At 45.0% G+C, this 20,773-nt stretch overlaps 1 protein-coding gene across 1 annotated transcript in view; it reads right to left on the bottom strand.

Moving 5' to 3' along the window:
• The window catches only part of myripb (myosin VIIA and Rab interacting protein b), a 37,186-nt gene extending 18,217 nt beyond the window's left edge, over positions 1 to 18,969 (bottom strand). The window contains exons 1-8 of the mRNA XM_041881125.2: positions 18,895 to 18,969; positions 18,344 to 18,441; positions 17,783 to 17,863; positions 17,503 to 17,670; positions 13,516 to 13,687; positions 12,560 to 13,218; positions 11,261 to 12,037; positions 87 to 278 (exon numbers count right to left, since the gene is read on the bottom strand). Of these exons, the coding sequence (XP_041737059.2) occupies positions 87 to 278; positions 11,261 to 12,037; positions 12,560 to 13,218; positions 13,516 to 13,687; positions 17,503 to 17,670; positions 17,783 to 17,863; positions 18,344 to 18,433 (2,139 nt within the window). The 5' untranslated portion in view covers positions 18,434 to 18,441; positions 18,895 to 18,969. The remainder of the gene's footprint in view (positions 1 to 86; positions 279 to 11,260; positions 12,038 to 12,559; positions 13,219 to 13,515; positions 13,688 to 17,502; positions 17,671 to 17,782; positions 17,864 to 18,343; positions 18,442 to 18,894) is intronic.
• Positions 18,970 to 20,773: the final 1,804 nt, after the last annotated feature.

Raw genomic sequence — 20,773 nt, forward strand, 5'->3', positions numbered from 1 at the left:
TTTAGAAAGCGCTGCACTTTGGTCCTTTCTAGCATGGCCAGATAGTGACCACCAACATGCAGATGTATGTAGGCTGTGGGTCTTACGTTTTCCTCCATCTTGGTGAGTTTCTGGTCCAGCTTCCTGGTCTCTAAGCTGCTGGAGAAGGACTCAGACGCACTCATGCACTCAGAGGGGGTGACGCTATCGCCCCCCGCCTCACCAATCAGCTCCTCTGTGGCGTTGAGCACCTTCAGGACCTCTGTGGTGATACTGCACAGCGACGTGGCCGAGCACTTCTGCACAACACACACATGTGCACACACACATCAAGACACACACACAAACACACACCACATACACACACAGAGACATGCCACATAGAAACAGACACACAACACACACAGAGATACGAGTCAGACACACACAGGCACGAACATGACTATCATTAGTGAGTACAAACAAATATGGAACAGTCGAAAGGAGAGTCGTGACAGGGTCCAAGCGAGATGTTAACAGCATTGGCCTCAATGACACAGAGCTTTTACACCTCCAATCAGTGCCAGTGTGAAGACACACACATCGTCATGACTCACGCTCGACCTGCAAGGAGCAATCAGGTGGAGGAAGAAGAGTGTGAGGCTTCATGTGGAAGAGGAAGGGAGCTGTTGACCTTGTCTATTAGTAGATTCTAGTATTTTATACGTTTAAGTTATAGAGGTCATAGAAGGGTGACAGGGGACCTAACAGAGTTACAATTACTGTATTCACGTTTTCCTCTACTAAAAAAGTAAAAAATTTACGAAAATACGGTAAGTGAAAGTGTAGTCTCGAACCTACAAGTCTGTAACAAAACACACTCCTACTGTAAAGTACAAACAAGTACATCTGAATGGATGAAAAGGTGAGAGGGAAGAGGGAGAAGGAGAGAGATCGATGATCGCTTCAATAATGAGATCATCCTTGGCTTGAAGCTTTGATCTGTGGGACTAACGAGTGCATTGATCCAACTCTCTCTCTCTCTTTAATATGCGTTAGCTAGCTAGCGACGTACGTGGGCTTTGAAAGGAAGTGTGTACAGTGTGGGTATTAGGGGGTGTTAGTGGGTGGCACTCGAGCGGGAGATGAGACGAGATGAGAGGCGGCTCCTTTTGAACACTCAGCTGTGACTTAGAGAGCAAAGAGTGAGAGAGAAAGATTTCAGGTACCAACTGAGTACGTAGATGGGTAATGGGAGCTGGAGTGAGAGTTTTGGCCGTCACCTCCATTACAAAGATACATCATTATCACATGGCTCCAACACACGGCTCCATTTCCTACTGCGACATTTGTGTTTAGAAAGCGCTTTAGAAAGTGTATCCAACTTTAAAAAGACTTGTATTCCTGAGATACCATGCAGTGTGTGCATGAGTGATATGAACATGTTGCAGATCTATACTTTTGTCAAACAAGTGGAGAGCTGTCTAGACATTAGCCCATGTATTATTAATTGATTGAGAGCAAGTCTAATGGGAACCGAGAGCTGTGCAAATATACTTTAAAGTCTCCTGGTTATTCCAAAAGACAAATGGTCACAGCATCTCCCACAAATGACAGCAACAGCAAAGTTTTCAATTCATGATGCTCTTATTTCTTAAAATAAATACGTCAGCTTTTTAAAAATATAAACAAGAGCACCATGAATTGAAAACGTTGTTGTTGCGGTCATTTGTTTTATTTATTTGGAATAAAAAGGGACATGACTTTACACAGGTAAGCCATCCAAGAGAAGGATTTTAGTAGCACCGGCACAACTAAAAATGTACCCTTAACAGTGTGTGGGTGTGTGACATACACCATGGTATATACTATAATTAATAAATCCATCCATGTTTATGCTGTTTCACACCTTTGCTGTGGTCATACACCAGCATCTGCCTTTACAAATGTAAAACATTTATTGAAATAGGAATTAAAAGGAAAAGCACTAAAGAAAACGACTACACAGAAAAAACACATGAATTTCACATTACCTTATGTGAAGTTAATATGATAACATGTAATAACATGTAAAAGCAGCATGTGATCACATGAAACTACATGTGAAAATCTTTGAGCATTTGTGATAACATGATCTCATGTGAAATAAATGTGACAACATGGGGATGCAAAATGTTAACCTGTGATACCATGAAATTACACATGACAACATTTCAAAGTTGTAAAACTGCAAATTCGATTTTTACATGTGAATGTTTTTGTTGTGTTACAGTCCGCACTTCACATGTGAGGTGAAAACATGTTATTCTCCTCACATGTGAAAAGGTGGTTTTAACATGTGAACTCCAAATTTAATTTATGGGAACATATGCTTTCACATGTGAACAACTGACCTCACATGTCTCTTTTGTTTTCACGTGTGAATACTTCAGCTTAACATGTGAAACTGCACATTTCACATGTGGTTCTTTTGAAAGGGATGTAATGAAATGGTATGGGCGTTTTAAGGTAAGTGGCACACTGTTCAGCTAAGATAGTGTAAACATCTTTAATCAATATGATTACATTTGACCTGATCACTTAGTACTGATTTTTCAAAATGACCCCACCTGGGATTTGAACTGACAACATCTGGATCTGGAGTACACTGATCTTTCTGCTGCGCCACAAAGTCTGTAGCATTCTCAGAAGTCCCATACAGATTAATTAACTATAATACATCTCTGCACGCCATCTGCACTGCTATTTCAGTTATCAGTTCATCTGACTATTCTCTCATCAATGATTTCATTTACTTATTTCAGCAACTTGAGGGTTTTCTGTATAGTTGTGGGGCATATTATTCCATTTTAATGTTACTCCTGAATCACTATGAAAAATATAAACGTTTTTCTTGAGTGAATTTTCAACAAAGCTGAGATTTACTTTGAAGTCCAAAGTGTAGGAATCCAAGTGAAATCATTTATTGACACAGACATGGCGGTGTAGCAGGAAGATCGGAATGCTGTCAACCAAGAGGTTGTGAGTTCAAATCCCAGGTGAGGTCATATTGAATAATAATTACTGTATAAATAAACATACACAATGTAATCATGTACAGTGCCTTCAGAAAGTATTAATACCTCTTGACTTATTCCACAGTTTGTTGTGTTACAGCCTGAATTCAAAATGGATGACATTTATTTCACCCATCTACACACAACACCCCATTATGACAAAGTGAAACATGTTTTGAGAATTGTTTGCAAATGTATTTAAAATGAAATACAATAAATATCTAATTTACATACAGTACCAGTCAAAGGTTTGGACACACCTACTCATTCCAGGGTTTTTCTTTATTTTTACTATTTTCAACATTGTAGAATAATAGTGAAGACATCAAAACTATGTAATAACACATATAGAATCATGTAGAAACCAAAAAAGTGTTAAACAAATCATTTCTGGGTAAGTCTATAAGTGCTTTCCACACCTGGATTGTGCAACATTTGCTAATTTGCCCTTGACCAGCACAAAAACATCCTGTGGCGTACGGCATTAGCATCGAACAGCCCCCGCGATTGTCACGATCATCGAAGGAGGAGGACCGAGGCGCAGCGTGATATTCGTACATCTTACTTTATTAAGTGCACATACGACAAACAAAACAACAAACGATACGTGAAGTCCAACGGTACTAACACAAACCAAAAGGAACAAGATCCCACAAACACTGTGGAAAAACAGACTGTTTAAATATGGTTCCCAATCAGAGACAACCAGCAACAGCTGACACTCGTTGCCTCTGATTGAGAACCACTCTGGCCAACATAGAAACACAATACAAGAACTATACCCTAGAAACACAAAACTAGAACAACATAAAGAACACTCACACCCTGGCTCAACATGCAAGCATCCCCAGAGCCAGGGCGTGACAGTACCCCCCCCAAAGGCGCGGACTCCGACCGCGCCAACAGAACACCACAGGGGAGGGACCGGGTGGGCACTCCGCCTTGGCGGCGGATCCGGCTCCGGGCATGATCCCCACTCCCTCTCTAACCCCCCACAGTACCCCTGGTCCGGTCTGGCCCTGCTGGCCGGAGCTGGACTGAACACTGGTGGAGCGGATTGCTCTAGCTCCGGCGTGGAGCAGCTGACCGGTGCCGGACCAGGCACCGGTGGAACAGGCACAAGCTGTGCCGGACTGACGACGCACACCACTGGCTTGGTGTGGGGAGCAGGAACAGACCGAGCCGGGCTGGCGACGCGCACCATTGGCTTGGTGCGGGGAGCAGGAACAGGCCGGGCCGGGCTGGCGACGCGCACCATTGGCCTGGTGCGGGGAGCAGGAACGGGCCGGACCGGGCTGGCGACGCGCACCATAGGCTTGGTGCGGGATGCCGGAGCGGGCCGGACCGGGCTGACGACGCGCACCACTGACTTGGTGCGGGGAGCAGGAACAGGCCGGGCCGGGCTGGCGACGCGCACCATTGGCTTGGTGCGGGGAGCAGGAACAGGCCGGGCCGGCGACGCGCACCATAGGCTTGGTGCGGGGAGCAGGAACAGGCCGGGCCGGGCTGGCGACGCGCACCATTGGCTTGGTGCGGGGAGCAGGAACAGGCCGGGCCGGGCTGGCGACGCGCACCATAGGCATAGTGCGGGGAGCAGGAACAGGCCGGACTGGGTTGGCGACGCGCACCACAGGCTCGGTGCGAGGGACAGGAACAGGCCGGACCGTACTGGGGACACACACCACTGGCCCTATGCGGGGATCAGGAACGGGCCGGACCGGACTGGTAACACACCCCAGTACCTCTCGCCGTGCCTCTACACTTTCCTTCCCCTTTGTGACCAGCGGCCCCCGTAACCTGGCGGCCTCCTCTGCCAACCCGCTGGACCGCTCTATTGCGGTCTCCTGCTGCCCCGTCGTCCACGGCGTGAGCCCCCACCTAAAAAATTTCTGGGCGTCTCTCCTCCCCGTGGACCAGGCCTCCCTATCTCTCGCCAGACTCTCACCCCACTGCTCCAAAGTACAACCTCTCTGCTCTTCACTTGGCTTGGCCCAGTCGAGACTCTTCCTCCACTGCTCCCAAGTCCACCCTCTCTGCTCTTCACTTGGCTTGGCCCAGTCGAGACTCTTCCTCCACTGCTCCCAAGTCCAACCTCTCTGCTCTTCACTTGGCTTGACCCAGTCGAGGTTGCAACGGAGATCCGCTAGAGATTCCCCTGGCGATGGCTCCTGGACACGCTACTTGGTCCAGTTTTGGTGGGATCTTCTGTCACGATCATCGAAGGAGGAGGACCAAGGCGCAGCGTGATATTCGTACATCTTACTTTATTAAGTGCACACACGACAAACAAAACAACAAACGATACGTGAAGTCCAACGGTACTAACACAAACCAAAAGGAACAAGATCCCACAAACACTGTGGAAAAACAGACTGTTTAAATATGGTTCCCAATCAGAGACAACCAGCAACAGCTGACACTCGTTGCCTCTGATTGAGAACCACTCTGGCCAACATAGAAACACAATACAAGAACTATACCCTAGAAACACAAAACTAGAACAACATAAAGAACACTCACACCCTGGCTCAACATACAAGCGTCCCCAGAGCCAGGGCGTGACAGCGATATGCAACTTTTCAGGGAAGTCAGGAACCAATATACACAATCAGTTAGGAAAGCAAAGGCTAACTTTTTCAAACAGAAATGTGCATCCTGTAGCACTAACTCCAGAAAGTTTTGGGACACTATAAAGACCATGGAGAATAAGAGCACCTCCTCCCAGTTGCCCACTGCACTGAGGCTAGGAAACACTGTCACTACCGATAAAAAATTCAACCAGCATTTTGCTACGGCTGGCCATGCTTTCCACCTGGCTACCCCGGCCAACAGCTCTGCACCCTCCGCAACAGCTTGCCCCCCCCCGACTTAGAATATGTGGACAACTACAAATACCTAGGTGTCTGGTTAGACTGTAAACTCTCCTTCCAGACTCACATTAAGCATTTCCAATCCAAAGTTAAATCTAGAATCGGCTTCCTATTTCGCAACAAAGCCTCCTTCAATCATGCTGCTAAGCATTCCCTCGTTAAACTGACTATCCTACCGATCCTTGACTTCGGCGATGTCATTTACAAAATAGCCTCCAACACTCTACTCAGCAAATTGGACGTAGTCTATCACAGTGCCATCCGTTTTGTCACCAAAGCCCCATATACTACCCACCATTGTGACATTTTTTTACACTTTAGTCATTTAGCAGACGCTCTTATCCAGAGCGAGTTACAGTTAGTGAGTGCATACATTTTCATACTGGTCCCCCGTGGGAATCAAACCCACAACCCTGGCGTTGCAAGCGCCATGCTCTACCAACTGAGCTACACGGGACTACGTGATGACCTGTACGCTTTCGTTGGCTGGCCCTCACTACATATTCGTCACCAAACCCACTGGCTCCAGGTAATCTATAAATCCCTTCTAGGCAAATCCCCGCCTTATTTTAGCTCATTGGTCACCATAGCTACACACACCCGTAGTATGCGTTCCAGCAGGTATATCTCACTGGTCATCCTCAAAGCCAACACCTCCTTTGGCCGCCATTCCTTCCAGTTCTCTGCTGCAAATGACTGGAACGAACTGCAAAAATCTCTGAAGCTGGAGACACTTATCTCCTTCACTATCTTTAAGCATCAGTTGTCAGAGCAGCTTACCGATCACTGCACCTGTACACAGCCCATCTGTAATTAGCCCACCCAACTACCGCATCCCCATATTGTTATTTACATTGTTCTTTATTTTGCTCATTTGCACCCCAGTATCTCTATTTGCACATACTCTTCTGCACATCTATTACTCCAGTGTTAATACTAAATTATAATTATTTTGCACTATGGCCTATTTATTGCCTTACCTCCATAACTTACTACATTTGCACACACTTTATATAGATTTTCTATTGTGTTATTGACTGTACGTTTTGTTTATTCCATATGTAACTCTGTGTTGTTGTTGTTTTTTCCGCACTGCTTTGCTTTATCTTGGCCAGGTCGCAGTTGTAAATGAGAACTTGTTCTCAACTGGCTTACCTGGTTAAATAAAGGTGAAATAAAATAAATAAATAAATAAAGAATGTTATTTTCAAAATTCTTCAGGCTCTGTCAAATTGGTTGTTGATCATTGCTAGACAACCATTGTTTTTGGTCTTGCCATAGATTTTCAAGCATATTTAAGTCAAAATTGTAACCCGGCCACTCAGGAACATTCACTGTCTTCTTGGTAAGCAACTCCAGTGTAGATTTGGCCTTGTGTTTTAGGTTATTCATCTCCCAGTGTCTGGTGGAAAGCAGACTGAACCAGGTTATCCTAGGATTTTGACTGTGCTTGGCTCCATTCCATTTATTTTTTATCCTGAAAAACTTCCCAATCCATAAAGATTACAAGCATACCCATAACATGATGCAGCCACCACTATGCTTGAAAATATTTTATTGGATTTGCCCCAAATCAGAACAAAAAGTTAAATTGCTTTGCCACATTTTTTGCTGTATTACATGTTGCAAACAAGATGCATGTTTTGGAACATTTTATTCTGTACAGGCTTCCTTCTTTTCACTCTGTCAATTGGGTTCGTATTATGGAGTAACTACAATGTTATTGATCCATCCTCAGTTTTCTCCTATCACAGCCATTACACTAACTGTTTTAAAGACACCATTGGCCTCATGGTGAAATCCCTGAGCAGTTTTCTTCCTCTCCAGCAACTGAGTTAGGAAGGACGCCTGTATCTTTGTAGTGACTGGGTGTATTGATAATAACGTCACAATACTCAAAGGGATATTCAATATCTGCTTTAAAAACTATCCATCTACCAATAGGTGCCCTTCTTTGTGAGGCATTAGAAAACATCCCTGGTCTTTGTGGTTAAATCTGTGTTTGAAATTCATGCTCGACTGAGGAACCTTACAGATAATTGTATGTGTGGGGTACAGAGATGAGGTAGTCATTACAAAATCATGTTAAACACTATTATTGCACACAGAGTCCATGTGGGTTGTTAAGCAAATGTTTACTCCTGAACTTATTTAGGCTTGTAAAACAAAGGGGTTGAATACATTTCAGCATTTCATTTTTAATTAATTTGTAAACATTTCTAAAAACATAATTCCACTTTGACGTGATGGGGTATTGTGTGTGGGCCAGTGACCAACAATCTCAATGGAATCCATTTTAAATTCAGGCTTTAACACAACAAAAATGTGGGAAAGGTCAAGGGGTATGAATACTTTCTGAAGGTACTGTATGTCAAAGTGTGTCAAATATGTAAGTTAAACACTGCGACTGCGTGATGTTCCGGAGACATCCTAACGACGAATTTACATTCGCAGGGCATCACCTGTGAAATCTCATGTGAAGAATATCCACGTGAAACTACATGATTTCACATGTGAAATATCACGTAAAATAACATTTGATATGTGCAAAACATGTCACAATTTCACATGAAATCATGTGATTTTTCCACATGTGAAATCATGTGGTTTTTCCGTAAGGGTATAAGCTAATGCAATCGGCTTCATATGTCTAAATTGAATACAGCACCATCAGCATTTCACTCATGACTCCATCTATTCCTAGTGGCTTTGAATAACATTTATACAGTGGGGGAAAAAAGTATTTAGTCAGCCACCAATTAATTGTGCAAGTTCTCCCACTTAAAAAGATGAGAGAGGCCTGTAATTTTCATCATAGGTACACGTCAACTATGACAGACAAAATGAGAATTTTTTTTCCAGAAAATAACATTGTAGGATTTTTAATGAATTTATTTGCAAATTATGGTGGAAAATAAGTATTTGGTCAATAACAAAAGTTTCTCAATACTTTGTTATATACCCTTTGTTGGCAATGACACAGGTCAAACGTTTTCTGTAAGTCTTCACAAGGTTTTCACACACTGTTGCTGGTATTTTGGCCCATTCCTCCATGCAGATCTCCTCTAGAGCAGTGATGTTTTGGGGGCTGTCGCTGGGCAACACGGACTTTCAACTCCCTCCAAAGATTTTCTATGGGGGTTGAGATCTGGAGACTGGCTAGGCCACTCCAGGACCTTGAAATGCTTCTTACGAAGCCACTCCCTTCGTTGCCCGGCGGTGTGTTTGGGATCATTGTCATGCTGAAAGACCCAGCCACGTTTCATCTTCAATGCCCTTGCTGATGGAAGGAGGTTTTCACTCAAAATCTCACGATACATGGCCCCATTCATTCTTTCCTTTACACGGATCAGTTGTCCTGGTCCCTTTGCAGAAAAACAGCCCCAAAGCATGATGTTTCCACCCCCATGCTTCACAGTAGGTATGGTGTTCTTTGGATGCAACTCAGCATTCTTTGTCCTCCAAACACGACGAGTTGAGTTTTTACCAAAAAGTTATATTTTGGTTTCATCTGACCATATGACATTCTCCCCAATCCTCTTCTGGATCATCCAAATGCACTCTAGCAAACTTCAGACGGGCCTGGACATGTACTGGCTTAAGCAGGGGGACACGCCTTGCACTGCAGGATTTGAGTCCCCTGGCGGCGTAGTGTGTTACTGATGGTAGGCTTTGTTACTTTGGTCCCAGCTCTCTGCAGGTCATTCACTAGGTCCCCCTGTGTGGTTCTGGGATTTTTGCTCACCGTTCTTGTGATCATTTTGACCCCACGGGGTGAGATCTTGCGTGGAGCCCCAGATCGAGGGAGATTATCAGTGGTCTTGTATGTCTTCTATTTCCTAATAATTGCTCCTACAGTTGATTTCTTCAAACCAAGCTGCTTGCCTATTGCAGATTCAGTCTTCCCAGCCTGGTGCAGGTCTACAATTTTGTTTCTGGTGTCCTTTGACAGCTCTTTGGTCTTGGCCATAGTGCAGTTTGGAGTGTGACTGTTTGAGGTTGTGGACAGGTGTCTTTTATACTGATAACAAGTTCAAACAGGTGCCATTAATACAGGTAACGAGTGGAGGACAGAGGAGCCTCTTAAAGAAGAAGTTACAGGTCTGTGAGAGCCAGAAATCTTGCTTGTTTGTAGGTGACCAAATACTTATTTTCCACCATAATTTGCAAATAAATTCATTAAAAATCCTACAATGTGATTTTCAGGAAAAAAAATTCTCAATTTGTCTGTCATAGTTGACGTGTACCTATGATGAAAATTACAGGCCTCTCTCATCTTTTTAAGTGGGAGAACTTGCACAATTGGTGGCTGACTAAATACTTTTTTCCCCCACTGTACATGAACGTGTCCAGAAGTCCCTAAAATAGACCACCTCTAGATAAGAGCAAACCTACGTCCCAAATGGTAACCTATTCCCTACACGCACTGGTTAAAAGTAGTGCACTATATAGGGCATAGGGTGCTATTTAGGACACGAGACAACTGAAGTAAATTATAGAGAGAGAGTTACTAATACCGTTATGGCCCCTGACAAAACTACCATGTTTCACTTGATGATGCCTTACTTGTGTCTAAGCATTGTAAGAAGTGAATCATCAGATAGATGCATGTGTGCATGCCTGAGTGTGTGTTAGTTGTCCATCACAGAAATCTGATTAATTTGATGGTTTTGGGGTTGCATCATGTGAATGTTAAGGTTGGGACTGTTAGTCATGACTCATGTTGCATACAAGGGTATGTGTGTGTGTGTCCCTGACTGGGGCCTGTGTTATAGAGACAGTAGATCTCACCTGCTGTAAGAGAGAGGAGAGCAACTGTAGCCTCTGCTGTAGTTCCATCCCATTCTGTCCCTCCTGACAGACAGACACACATGGACGGACAGGTGGACGGACGGAAAGACACAGGAGAAAGGGAGAAGGGGAAGGAGAGATAGAGAGAAACAGGTGAAAGACAGATGTGGGACATGGATGTCACAGAAAAATATGGATTAGAGAAGAGGTGAGCGAAGAGGGAGAGGTTAAGGATGAGTAGAAGGTACAGACAGATGAAAGGGAGGGAAAATAAAGGAGTGACCGAGAGAAACAAGATAAAGGAGTAAGAAACAGAGAGTTTAAGATAAGAGTAAAGATAACTCAGGGTAGCCCCCTGCCGTGTTTAGGTGAGGACACAGACAGGACAGACAGGTTGTGGATGGTAGGCTAAAGCCATAGAGATGTACTAAAGAGCTCATCTCCTATCTTTTCCATGCTAAAACAGGCTTTGGGCCAAGCATCCCTATCCAAGTATCCATATCCCTAGATTTGGCCCTCTTTCCAACTCTATGGCTAAAGCTAAATATGAAACAAAGACTTCCTGTTCCGCCTCGCTCTGCTCACCTGTCCACCACACAGCACCCCTTCCTGGATAGATGGGGTAATTGCAGGCGAGGAGGGCGTGGATGCTGCCTTTTCTTTTCTGTCTTCCACTTGTTCCCCCTTTTTTGCGGTCTCTCCGTCCACCTCTTTTCTCTGTCGTCTCTTACTTTGCCTGTTCTTCTCCACTGTCTTATTTTCCCTGTCATCTACTTTCACTTCCAAACTCTTCCCTCCTCTCTCCAACCTCCTCTCCTTCTCTCTCTCCTCCTCTCTCAATGTCGGACTTTCCATTAGTCTCTCTCTCTTTTTCAGTTCCGGCCCGTTCACTGACTCCATTGTCTCTCTCTTTGTCCTATCCCTACTTTTACTGCTCTGTCTCTCACTCTGTCTCTGCCGATCTCGCTCTCTCTCATTCTGCCTCAGCTTCTCTTTCGGTCTGTCACTTTCTCGGTCTCTGTCTCTCCTTCCGGGGGGACTTTTGATTGTCTCGTCTTCGGACGAGCTCACTACTTCCTTGCTGCTGGCTCGTCCAACCAGCTGGCCCAGTTTGGAGTAGAGCTCCTGCTCCAGTGTGTCTCCAGAGCCGGGCCCAGAGCTGCTGGGGGACAGGGGGCCAGGGGCAGGGGCCATGCGGTTAGCGGAGCTGGGGGCCGCAGAGTTAGGGGCCACAGTGTCCTGGTTCTCGGGCTCGGGGGTCATGACCTCAGAGGAGTTCTCGGGCATGGGCTCCACATCAGGCGCTGGCATCTCCTCACTCATGCCACTCTTTAGCAGGGCGTTCAGCAGGAAACTGTTCTCCTACGGGTGGAGATCGAGAGCGAGAGAGAGAGAGAGCGAGAGAGAGAGAGAGAGAGAGAGAGAGAGAGAGAGAGAGAGAGAGAGAGAGAGAGAGAGAGAGAGAGAGACAGAAAGAGACAGAAAGAGAGAGCAATAGGGAGAGACCTTAAAGCTTATTTCTTTCAATATGAAAAAACATTGTCCTTTCCTGCCACCTAGTGGTGTAGTAATGTTTCACAATCGTCTTATGAGGGTTGACCAATGACTTCACACCTTTTTTCAGACATTTATAACAACTAGAATGAGGTGGAGTAAAGATGATTAAAACATCTCTGTACCTCAATCTATTACTGTCAATGAGAAATTAGAAGAGATTGGTGTAGCTGCTACACGCTCCATATCTTAATTTTTTTGTCAATTAGCAGAAACTGTCAGCCAGAGAGATTTACAGTCAGTGCATTCAACTAAGGTAGATAAGACAACCACATATCACAGTCATTGCAAGTAAAACCTTCCTCAAGGCTTTGAGTGATGTCCTCCCACCTGTGCAGATGGTGAATAAAGGGGCTGTGTGTGGTTCCCCGCCAGCTCCCTCTTGCTCTTCCTGCGTCTCCGTGACCTCCTGACATGGTTGCTTTGCCTGCTGTCCCCTGTCACCTTGGGGTTAAAGTTCACATCCAGCGCCTCCGGATGGAGCGAGTACGAAGGGAGGTTCTGGTGTTGATGCTGATGCTGATGATGGTGGTACTGAGCTTGTTGGGGATGAAGATGCTGGTCCGGGTTAGGGCCTGTCTTCTTCATTAAGTTCTGGAGGGGTTTGCGGGGGCGGGTGGAGGGTACCGAGGAGGACTCTGAGTCAGAGTTGAGGGTCTCTGTGTTGGTGTACTGGCCCGAGGAGGGCGAGGTGACCGGGAGGTGGACCGGGGTGTACGTCCACTCAGGGTCGTGCTGGGAGTCCGTGTAGTACGTCTCGTCTGAGAGTTTCCGTTGGAACTGGCGCAGCGCGGCCCCCCAGCCCCCCTTGTCGTCCTCCTGGTCGGACTCGGAGCCCATCTCGTCGTAGGCCGAGACTACGCCAGACTCTTTCTCCAGGACGCTGAACACTAACGACTTTCTCTTGGTCAGTAGGCTGGGACGGGAGTGCTGAGAGCTCTGCAGAGCGATCCAGTTACCATCAGGGCTCTGCAGCACCGAGGACGCACCTGTACATACAAGCACAGATAAACATATCCAGAGCTTTACGTATGTGACAAACACAGCATTCTTCCTGTGAATGTAACGGTATGGAATTGTCTTGTTGCATGTAACATATTTGACTGTACAAATGACAGACATGACTGTACTGACATGTCTTTGCATGTAATGTGTGACAATATGGACATATCTCTCTGGGTTGAGTGTAGAGTGTTGTGTGTGACAATACGGATGATTTCGCTATGGACGTCTCTAATGTGTGTGTGTGACTGTATGAGGGATCTATGTTTCAGTCTGTGTCTTACTGGAGTTGTCCAGGCGGTCCACACTCTTCCAGCTGGGCAGTGAGGAGGCCCTTGCAGTGTCCTTAAGAGAGGCGTAGTCTTGTACCCCTCCACCTCCCCCTGCCCCCACTAGTGCCTCAGTGGTCTTCTCTGGAGAATCATCACTGGTCAGGGAGAACGCAGACCGCGACCTCTGTGCACACACACACACGCACACACACACGCACGCACACGCACACGCACACGCACACACACACACACACACACACACGTAAATGATAGGCTACACAATTTAAAAACTACAAGCGCTGAAACGGTAACAAAGAATTACACAGAATGATGCATTCTGGGCCTACCAGCCAAGGACAGCTTCAAATGTAACAGGCACAGTGGCAAAATTGCGTTCTGGGGAGCAATTTTCCCACGCTCCAGTTCCAGCCAAACATTTCAGGCTTAGGTACAAAAGATTAGCTTGGTTTGTTTGGGTGGCAATGTAGATACCACAGACCATGTGCTGGTATTCACTGATCCAACTGAAATTGAACTAGTTTCCCACGGGGGGCCAGTATGAAAATGTATGCACTCACTAACTGTAAGTCGCTCTGGATAAGAGCGTCTGCTAAATGACTAAAATGTAAATGTGATAGGGTGCCATTTGGTATGAACAACCAGTCTAATGGATGTGATTAATATATAGAGTCTGCAGGGGGCACCAGAGAACTACAATCTGGGTATCAGAGAACTACAATCTGGGTTTCAGAGAACTACAATCTGGATATCAGAGAACTACAATCTGGGTATCAGAGAAATACAAATATGAACAAAAACAGTGTATGAGTAACTAATCTCAACCAAATACTACTAAATCTCTACTTACAGACACGCATACACACTCACTCTGAGCTCATTCATAAGAGTGTGTGCGTGACTGTATGTGTATGTGCGCACCTGTGTTTGTGTGTGTGCCTGTATGTATGTGTGTGTGTGTGTTTGCAGAGCGTTAATAAAGGGAACTCATCCCTCTGTGAGCCAGGGAGTTGAGGAGAATCTCTGTATATTTCTGCAGGACTTTGATCATGGTTGAGTGTAACAGACAGACTGGGACAGGAGAAGGGCTGGGAACATAGCCATGATTCCACTGCTGTGCCTGCCTCACACACACGGGACCAGGTCCCCTCTGACTACCCCTGTGAAACACTGCTAGGTGTGTGTGTGTGTGGAGGTTTACCTGGAAAGCTACTGTATAAGTCACAGGTACAAACTGGTTACACAACCCTCAGTGGAGAAGCATTCATGGGAAAATCTGCCAGCACCATTAAAGTAATTACATTTGGTCTTCGCCAGACCTCAACCCCGTCTGTCCCCATATCTCATCACATAGGGCAAATAATTGATCCTGTCCCATATGCCCTGACCAGGGAAAAACTCTGGGTCCTAGTTATACCCCAAAACTCCAAGCCCTACCTACAGACTATATTTAGGGCCCAGTTTTTCCTGGGTCAGGTCAAATGGTCAGGACAAAGGGTAGTGTAGTGTAGTATAGTGGAGCTTAAGCCTGTCGCATGGTTCCCGCTCAAAACAGTTCATGCACATATTATGACAAAATGTGGTTCAGTTTTTGTTAGTTTTATTGTTCAGGAGTTTTTTGGGGGGGATGTTCGAGCACACAACATTTCTTCTTGAGGTAAGTCGAAGTTCAGTAGCCGAAGTACACGCCCCTTTGTCGGTGATTGGTCAACAGAACTACTCCTAGTATGAGTGGGAACTATGGATGGGATTCTTCAATTAAATGTTGTCATTCAACGAGAGACAACTAGTTTTCATGCAAAAAAAATAACTTGACAAATACTGCCCCAAACATCTTAGTTAGATGTCAAATTGCACGACTAAGACCACCTCGGCAAAAACATTTAATTACAGATTTCTTGATTTATCTTAGATTAATTCTGACTATTTTGAGGAAGTGTACAGTGGCTTGCGAAAGTATTCACCCCCATGGCCTTTTTCCTATTTTGTTGCCTTACAACCTGATTTTTTTGGGGGTTTGTATCATTTGATTTATACAACATGCAAATGAGTATTGGAACAAAAAATTTAAATATTATTGTATTGTCTGTGTAACAGGGTTGGTTATGTTTCCACAGAAATATGTATTCACTATGAAGATGCAAAATATTTGTTATTGTGAAACAAACAAGAAATAAGACAAAACTTGAGTGTGCATAACTGTTCACCCCCCCAAAGTCAATACTTTGTAGAGCCACCTTTTGTAGCAATTACAGCTGCAAGTCTAATATAATAATAATATGCCATTTAGCAGACGCTTTTATCCAAAGCGACTTAGTCATGTGTGCATACATGTCTCTTGGGGTATCTCTATAAGCTTGACACATCTAGCCACTGGGATTTTTACCCATTCTTCAAGGCAAAACTGCTCCAGCTCCTTCAAGTTGGATGGGTTCCGCTGGTGTACAGCAATCTTTAAGTCTGAGCTTTGACTAGGCCATTCCAAGACATTTAAATGTTTCCCCTGCTGGAAGGTAAACCTCCGTCCCAGTCTCAAATCTCTGGAAGACTGAAACAGGTTTCCCTCAAGAATTTCCCTGTGTTTAGTGCCATCCATCATTCCTTCAATTCTGACCAGTTTCCCAGTCCCTGCCGATGAAAAACATCCCCACAGCATGATGCTGTCACCACCATGCTTCACTGTGGGGATGGTGTTCTCGGGGTGATGAGAGGTGTTGGGTTTGTGCCAGAAATAGCGTTTTCCTTGATGGCCAAAAAGCTCAATTTTAGTCTCATCTGACCAGAGTACCTTCTTCCATATGTTTGGGGAGTCTCCCACATGCCTTTTGGTGAACACCAAAAGTGTTTGCTTATTTTTTTCTTTAAGCAATGGCTTTTTTAAAGTGGTCCTATGGACAGACACTCCAATCTCCGCTGTGGAGCTTTGCAGGTCCTTCAGGGTTATCTTTGGTCTCTGTTGCCTCTCTGATTAATGCCCTCCTTGCCTGGTCCGTGGGTTTTGGTGGGCGCCCCTCTCTTGGCAGGTTTGTTGTGGTGCCATATTATTTAAATGTCTTAATAATGGATTTAATGGTGCTCAGTGGGATGTTCAAAGTTTTGGATATTTTTTTATAACTCAACCCTGATCTGTACTTCTCCACAACTTTGTCCCTGACCTGTTTGGAGAGCTCCTTGGTCTTCATGGTGCCGCTTGCTTGGTGGTGCCCCTTGCTTAGTGGTGTTGCAGACTCTGGGGCCTTTCAGAACAGGTGTATATACGCTGAGATCATCTGACAGATCATGTGACACTTAGATTGCACACAGGTGGACTTTATTTAACAAATTATGTGACTTCTGAAGGTAATTGGTTGCACCCGATCTTATTTAGGGGCTTCATAGCAAAGGGGATGAATACACATTTCCGTTATTTTTTTGGGGGGGGTTTTTGAAACAAGTTATTTTGTTCATTTCACTTCACCAATTTGGACTATTTTGTGTATGTCCATTACATGAAATCCAAATAAAAATCCATTTAAGTTACAGGTTGTAATGCAACAAAATAGGAAAAACGCCAAGAGGGATGAATACTTTTGCCAAGGCTATGGCGTCTCAAGAGGGACAAACAGTAATATTGCCAGTAATATTTGTTTTTCAAGCAAATGTCTTTTAATTAACGGAGTATGCGAGGCATAGATGTTTGCTACGCCTAGCCGAGTTTTCCTAGAAGCAAACCGAACCTAGTATGCGGACGCCTTTACTGTACAGTACTGTAGTGTAGTGTATTGCAGTGCAGTGCAGTGTAGTGTAGTGTAACGTAGCATAGCATAGTGTAACATAGTGTAACATAGCGTAGTGCATGGTAGAGTATTGCATGGTAGCGTAGTGTAGTGTAGCTTATCTTAGTGCATGGTAGCGTAGGGTATTGTAGTATAGTGTAGAGTAGTGAAGTATAGCGTACTGTAGGGTAGTGTAGTGTAGTGAGGGCTTCCTAACCAGACTGACCCAGAGGGAATAGGAGCTCTTGAGGTGGGCCCGGTTGGCCTGGGCCAGGATGCTGTGAGGGGGCAGGCTGGGGGAGGACATCTCACTGTCCTGGGGCTGGCCCTGGCTCTGGGGCCAAACAAAGTCATACTCTGTCTGCATCTCTGAACGCTTCCTCCTCTGGATGATCTGGGAGAGAGAAGGAGAGAAGAGGAGATGAAACGAGACGAGAGGAGAGGAGCGAGAGCGAGAGCTTAATGTTAGATGTGACCAAAAACTCCACACCAAACTCCAAACTTACTTTTTGTACGATGGTTGTGGCAAGTTCCTCTATAAGTTCCTCTTTGTGGTCCTGCAGGTAGCGTGCCTCATTCTGCTTCTCCTGCAACACAGAGACATCAAAGCCTGGTCAGAACTACAGCAAAACCCTTATCCCAAAAGCTCCAAATCAAAAGAGACATGGTGAGAGACAGAGAGACTTATTTTTAACTGTTATTGTTGTCATTATCTCATGTCGCTTTAGCAACAGTGGCCTTGTCATTCATGCTAATAAAGCTTATCTGAATCTGAGAGAGAAAGAAAGAAAGAAAGAAAGAAAGAAAGAAAGAAAGAAAGAAAGAAAGAAAGAAAGAAAGAAAGAAAGAAAGAAAGAAAGAAAGAAAGAAAGAAAGAAAGAAAGAAAGAAAGAAAGAAAGAAAGAAAGAAAGAAAGAAAGAAAGAAAGAACGAAAGAACGAAAGAACGAAAGAAAGAAAGAAAGAAAGAAAGAAAGAAAGAAAGAAAGAAAGAAAGACAGAAAGACAGAAAGACAGAAAGAAAGAATGAAACAGACACACACACACACAGCAGGACTATTGTCTCACCAAGCTGTCAGTAAACTCCTCTGCCTTGGCGATGGCTTCCTCTATGGCCTCCTCAGCAACACGCAGGGCAACAGTGAGGGTCTCTGCCATGCTGTGTCCTGCGAACACACACACACACACACACACACACACACACACAAACACACACGTTTACTTGCAGCCCTTTCAGGAGCAGTCATTATCTAAATAGCAGATTTAATTACAGATATATTAGACAAACAAAACATTACTAGTGCAGAGCAAAGTGGTTTATTTGCGAACTAATGTCAGTGCTGTGGTGGAGTGCTGCTGTGATTCACAAGTGACCGACTGGGAGGGACTCAGACCTCTGGAACAAGAAGACCACGCAGTGTGTAGTTCTACACCCCCCTACTATAATGCTGTGTCATGCTGTGGGTATATGTAATGTGCTAGCCTGATGAAACAGATATACCTGCTACAAATTACCATTTTTAATTTGTTGGTTTCCATGGTTGTGTGCCAAATGGCACCCCATTCCCTATGTAGTGCACTACTTTTGACCAGGACGCCACCTATATGGGGTTGTGTACCTTCACTCTGCCTGTAGAAGGTGGAGTCACTGCCACACACGCTGCCATCGTTGTCATTGCTTCCATCGTGAACACTGCTTTCTGCGGGGGACACAGAGACACAATAACAACATACCTAACATATAGAGACTCTTTTCTCCGAAGCGAATTACAGTAGTGCATGCATATATCATGTACAATGGCGCCGGAGGAGATGGCTGCCATTTTACGGGCTCCTAACCAATTGTGCTATTTTGTGTGTTTTTTCGCATTATTTGTAACTTATTTTGTACATAATGATTCTGCCACTGTCTATTATGACCGAAAAGAGCTTCTGGATATCAGAACAGCGATTACTCACCTCGAACTGGACAAATATTTTTTCTTTAACGAGTCGGACGCGAAGGATTTACTCCAGATACCCGACCAGGCCCAAATCCCCGTCATTCGCATGAAGAGAAGGGGACGCAGGTCCGGGTGCCTTGTGAGAATTTGTCGGTGAGTGGGTAACCCGCCTCTACCATCCGTCCTATTGGCCAACGTGCAATCATTGGAGAATAAACAGGATGAGCTCCGTTCAAGACTACCCTACCATTAAAAACTGTAATATCTTATGTTTCACCGAGTCGTGGCTGAACGACGACATGGATAATATACAGTTGGCTGGTTTTTCTATGCATCGGCAAGACAGAACAGCTGCCTCCGGTAAGACAAGGAGTGGCGGTCTGTGTCTATTTGTCAATAACAGCTGGTGCACGAAATCTAATATTAAGGAAGTCTCAAGGTTTTGCTCGCCTGAGGTAGAGTATCTCATGATAAGCTGTAGACCACACTATTTACCAAGAGAGTTTTCATCTATATTTTTCGTAGCTGTCTATTTACCACCACAAACCGATGCTGGCACTAAGACCGCACGCAACGAGCTGTATAAAGCCATGAGCAAACAAGAAGATGCTCATCCAGATGCGGCGCTCCTAGTGGCCAGGGACTTTAATGCAGGGAAATTTAAATCCGATTTACCTAATTTCTACTAGCATGTTACGTGTGCAACCTGAGGAAAAAAAACTCTAGACCACCTTTACTACCACACACAGAGACGCGTACAAAGCTCTCCCTCGCCCTCCATTTGGCAAATCTGACTATAATTCTATCCTCCTGATTACTGCTTACAAGCAAAAACTAAAGCAGGAAGTACCAGTGTCTCGCTCAATACGGAAGTGGTCAGATGACGCAGATGCTAAGCTACAGGACTGTTTTGCTAGCACAGACTGGAATTTGTTCCGGGACTCATCCGATGGCATTGAGGAGTATACCACATCAGTCACCGGCTTCATCAATAAGTGCATCGATGACGTTGTCCCCACAGTGACCGTACGTACATATCCCAACCAAAAGCCATGGATTACAGGCAACATCCGCACTGAGCTAAAGGGTAGAGCTACCGCTTTCAGGGAGCGCGACTCTAACCCAGACGCTTATAAGAAATCCAGCTATGCCCTCAGACGAACCCTCAAACAGGCAAAGCGTAAATACAGGATAAAAATGGAATCCTACTACACTGGCTCCGACACAAACTATTACGGACTACAAAGGGCCAGACGGATTACCAGGACGTGTGCTCCGAGCATGCGTTTACCAACTGACAAGTGTCTTCACTGACATTTTCAACCTGTCCCTGGCCGAGTCTGTAACACCTACATGTTTCAAGCAGACCACCATAGTCCCTGTGGCCAAGAACACCAACGTAACCTGCCAAAATGTCTACTGACCCGTAGCACTCACGTCTGTAGCCATGAAGTGCTTTGAAAGGCTGGTCATGACTCACATCAACACCATTATCCCAGACACCCTAGACCCACTCCAATTTGCATACCGCCCCAACAGATCCACAGATGATGCA

This window comes from Coregonus clupeaformis, chromosome 7 (genome assembly GCF_020615455.1).
Source record: "Coregonus clupeaformis isolate EN_2021a chromosome 7, ASM2061545v1, whole genome shotgun sequence".
Classification (NCBI taxonomy): Eukaryota; Metazoa; Chordata; class Actinopteri; order Salmoniformes; family Salmonidae; genus Coregonus; species Coregonus clupeaformis.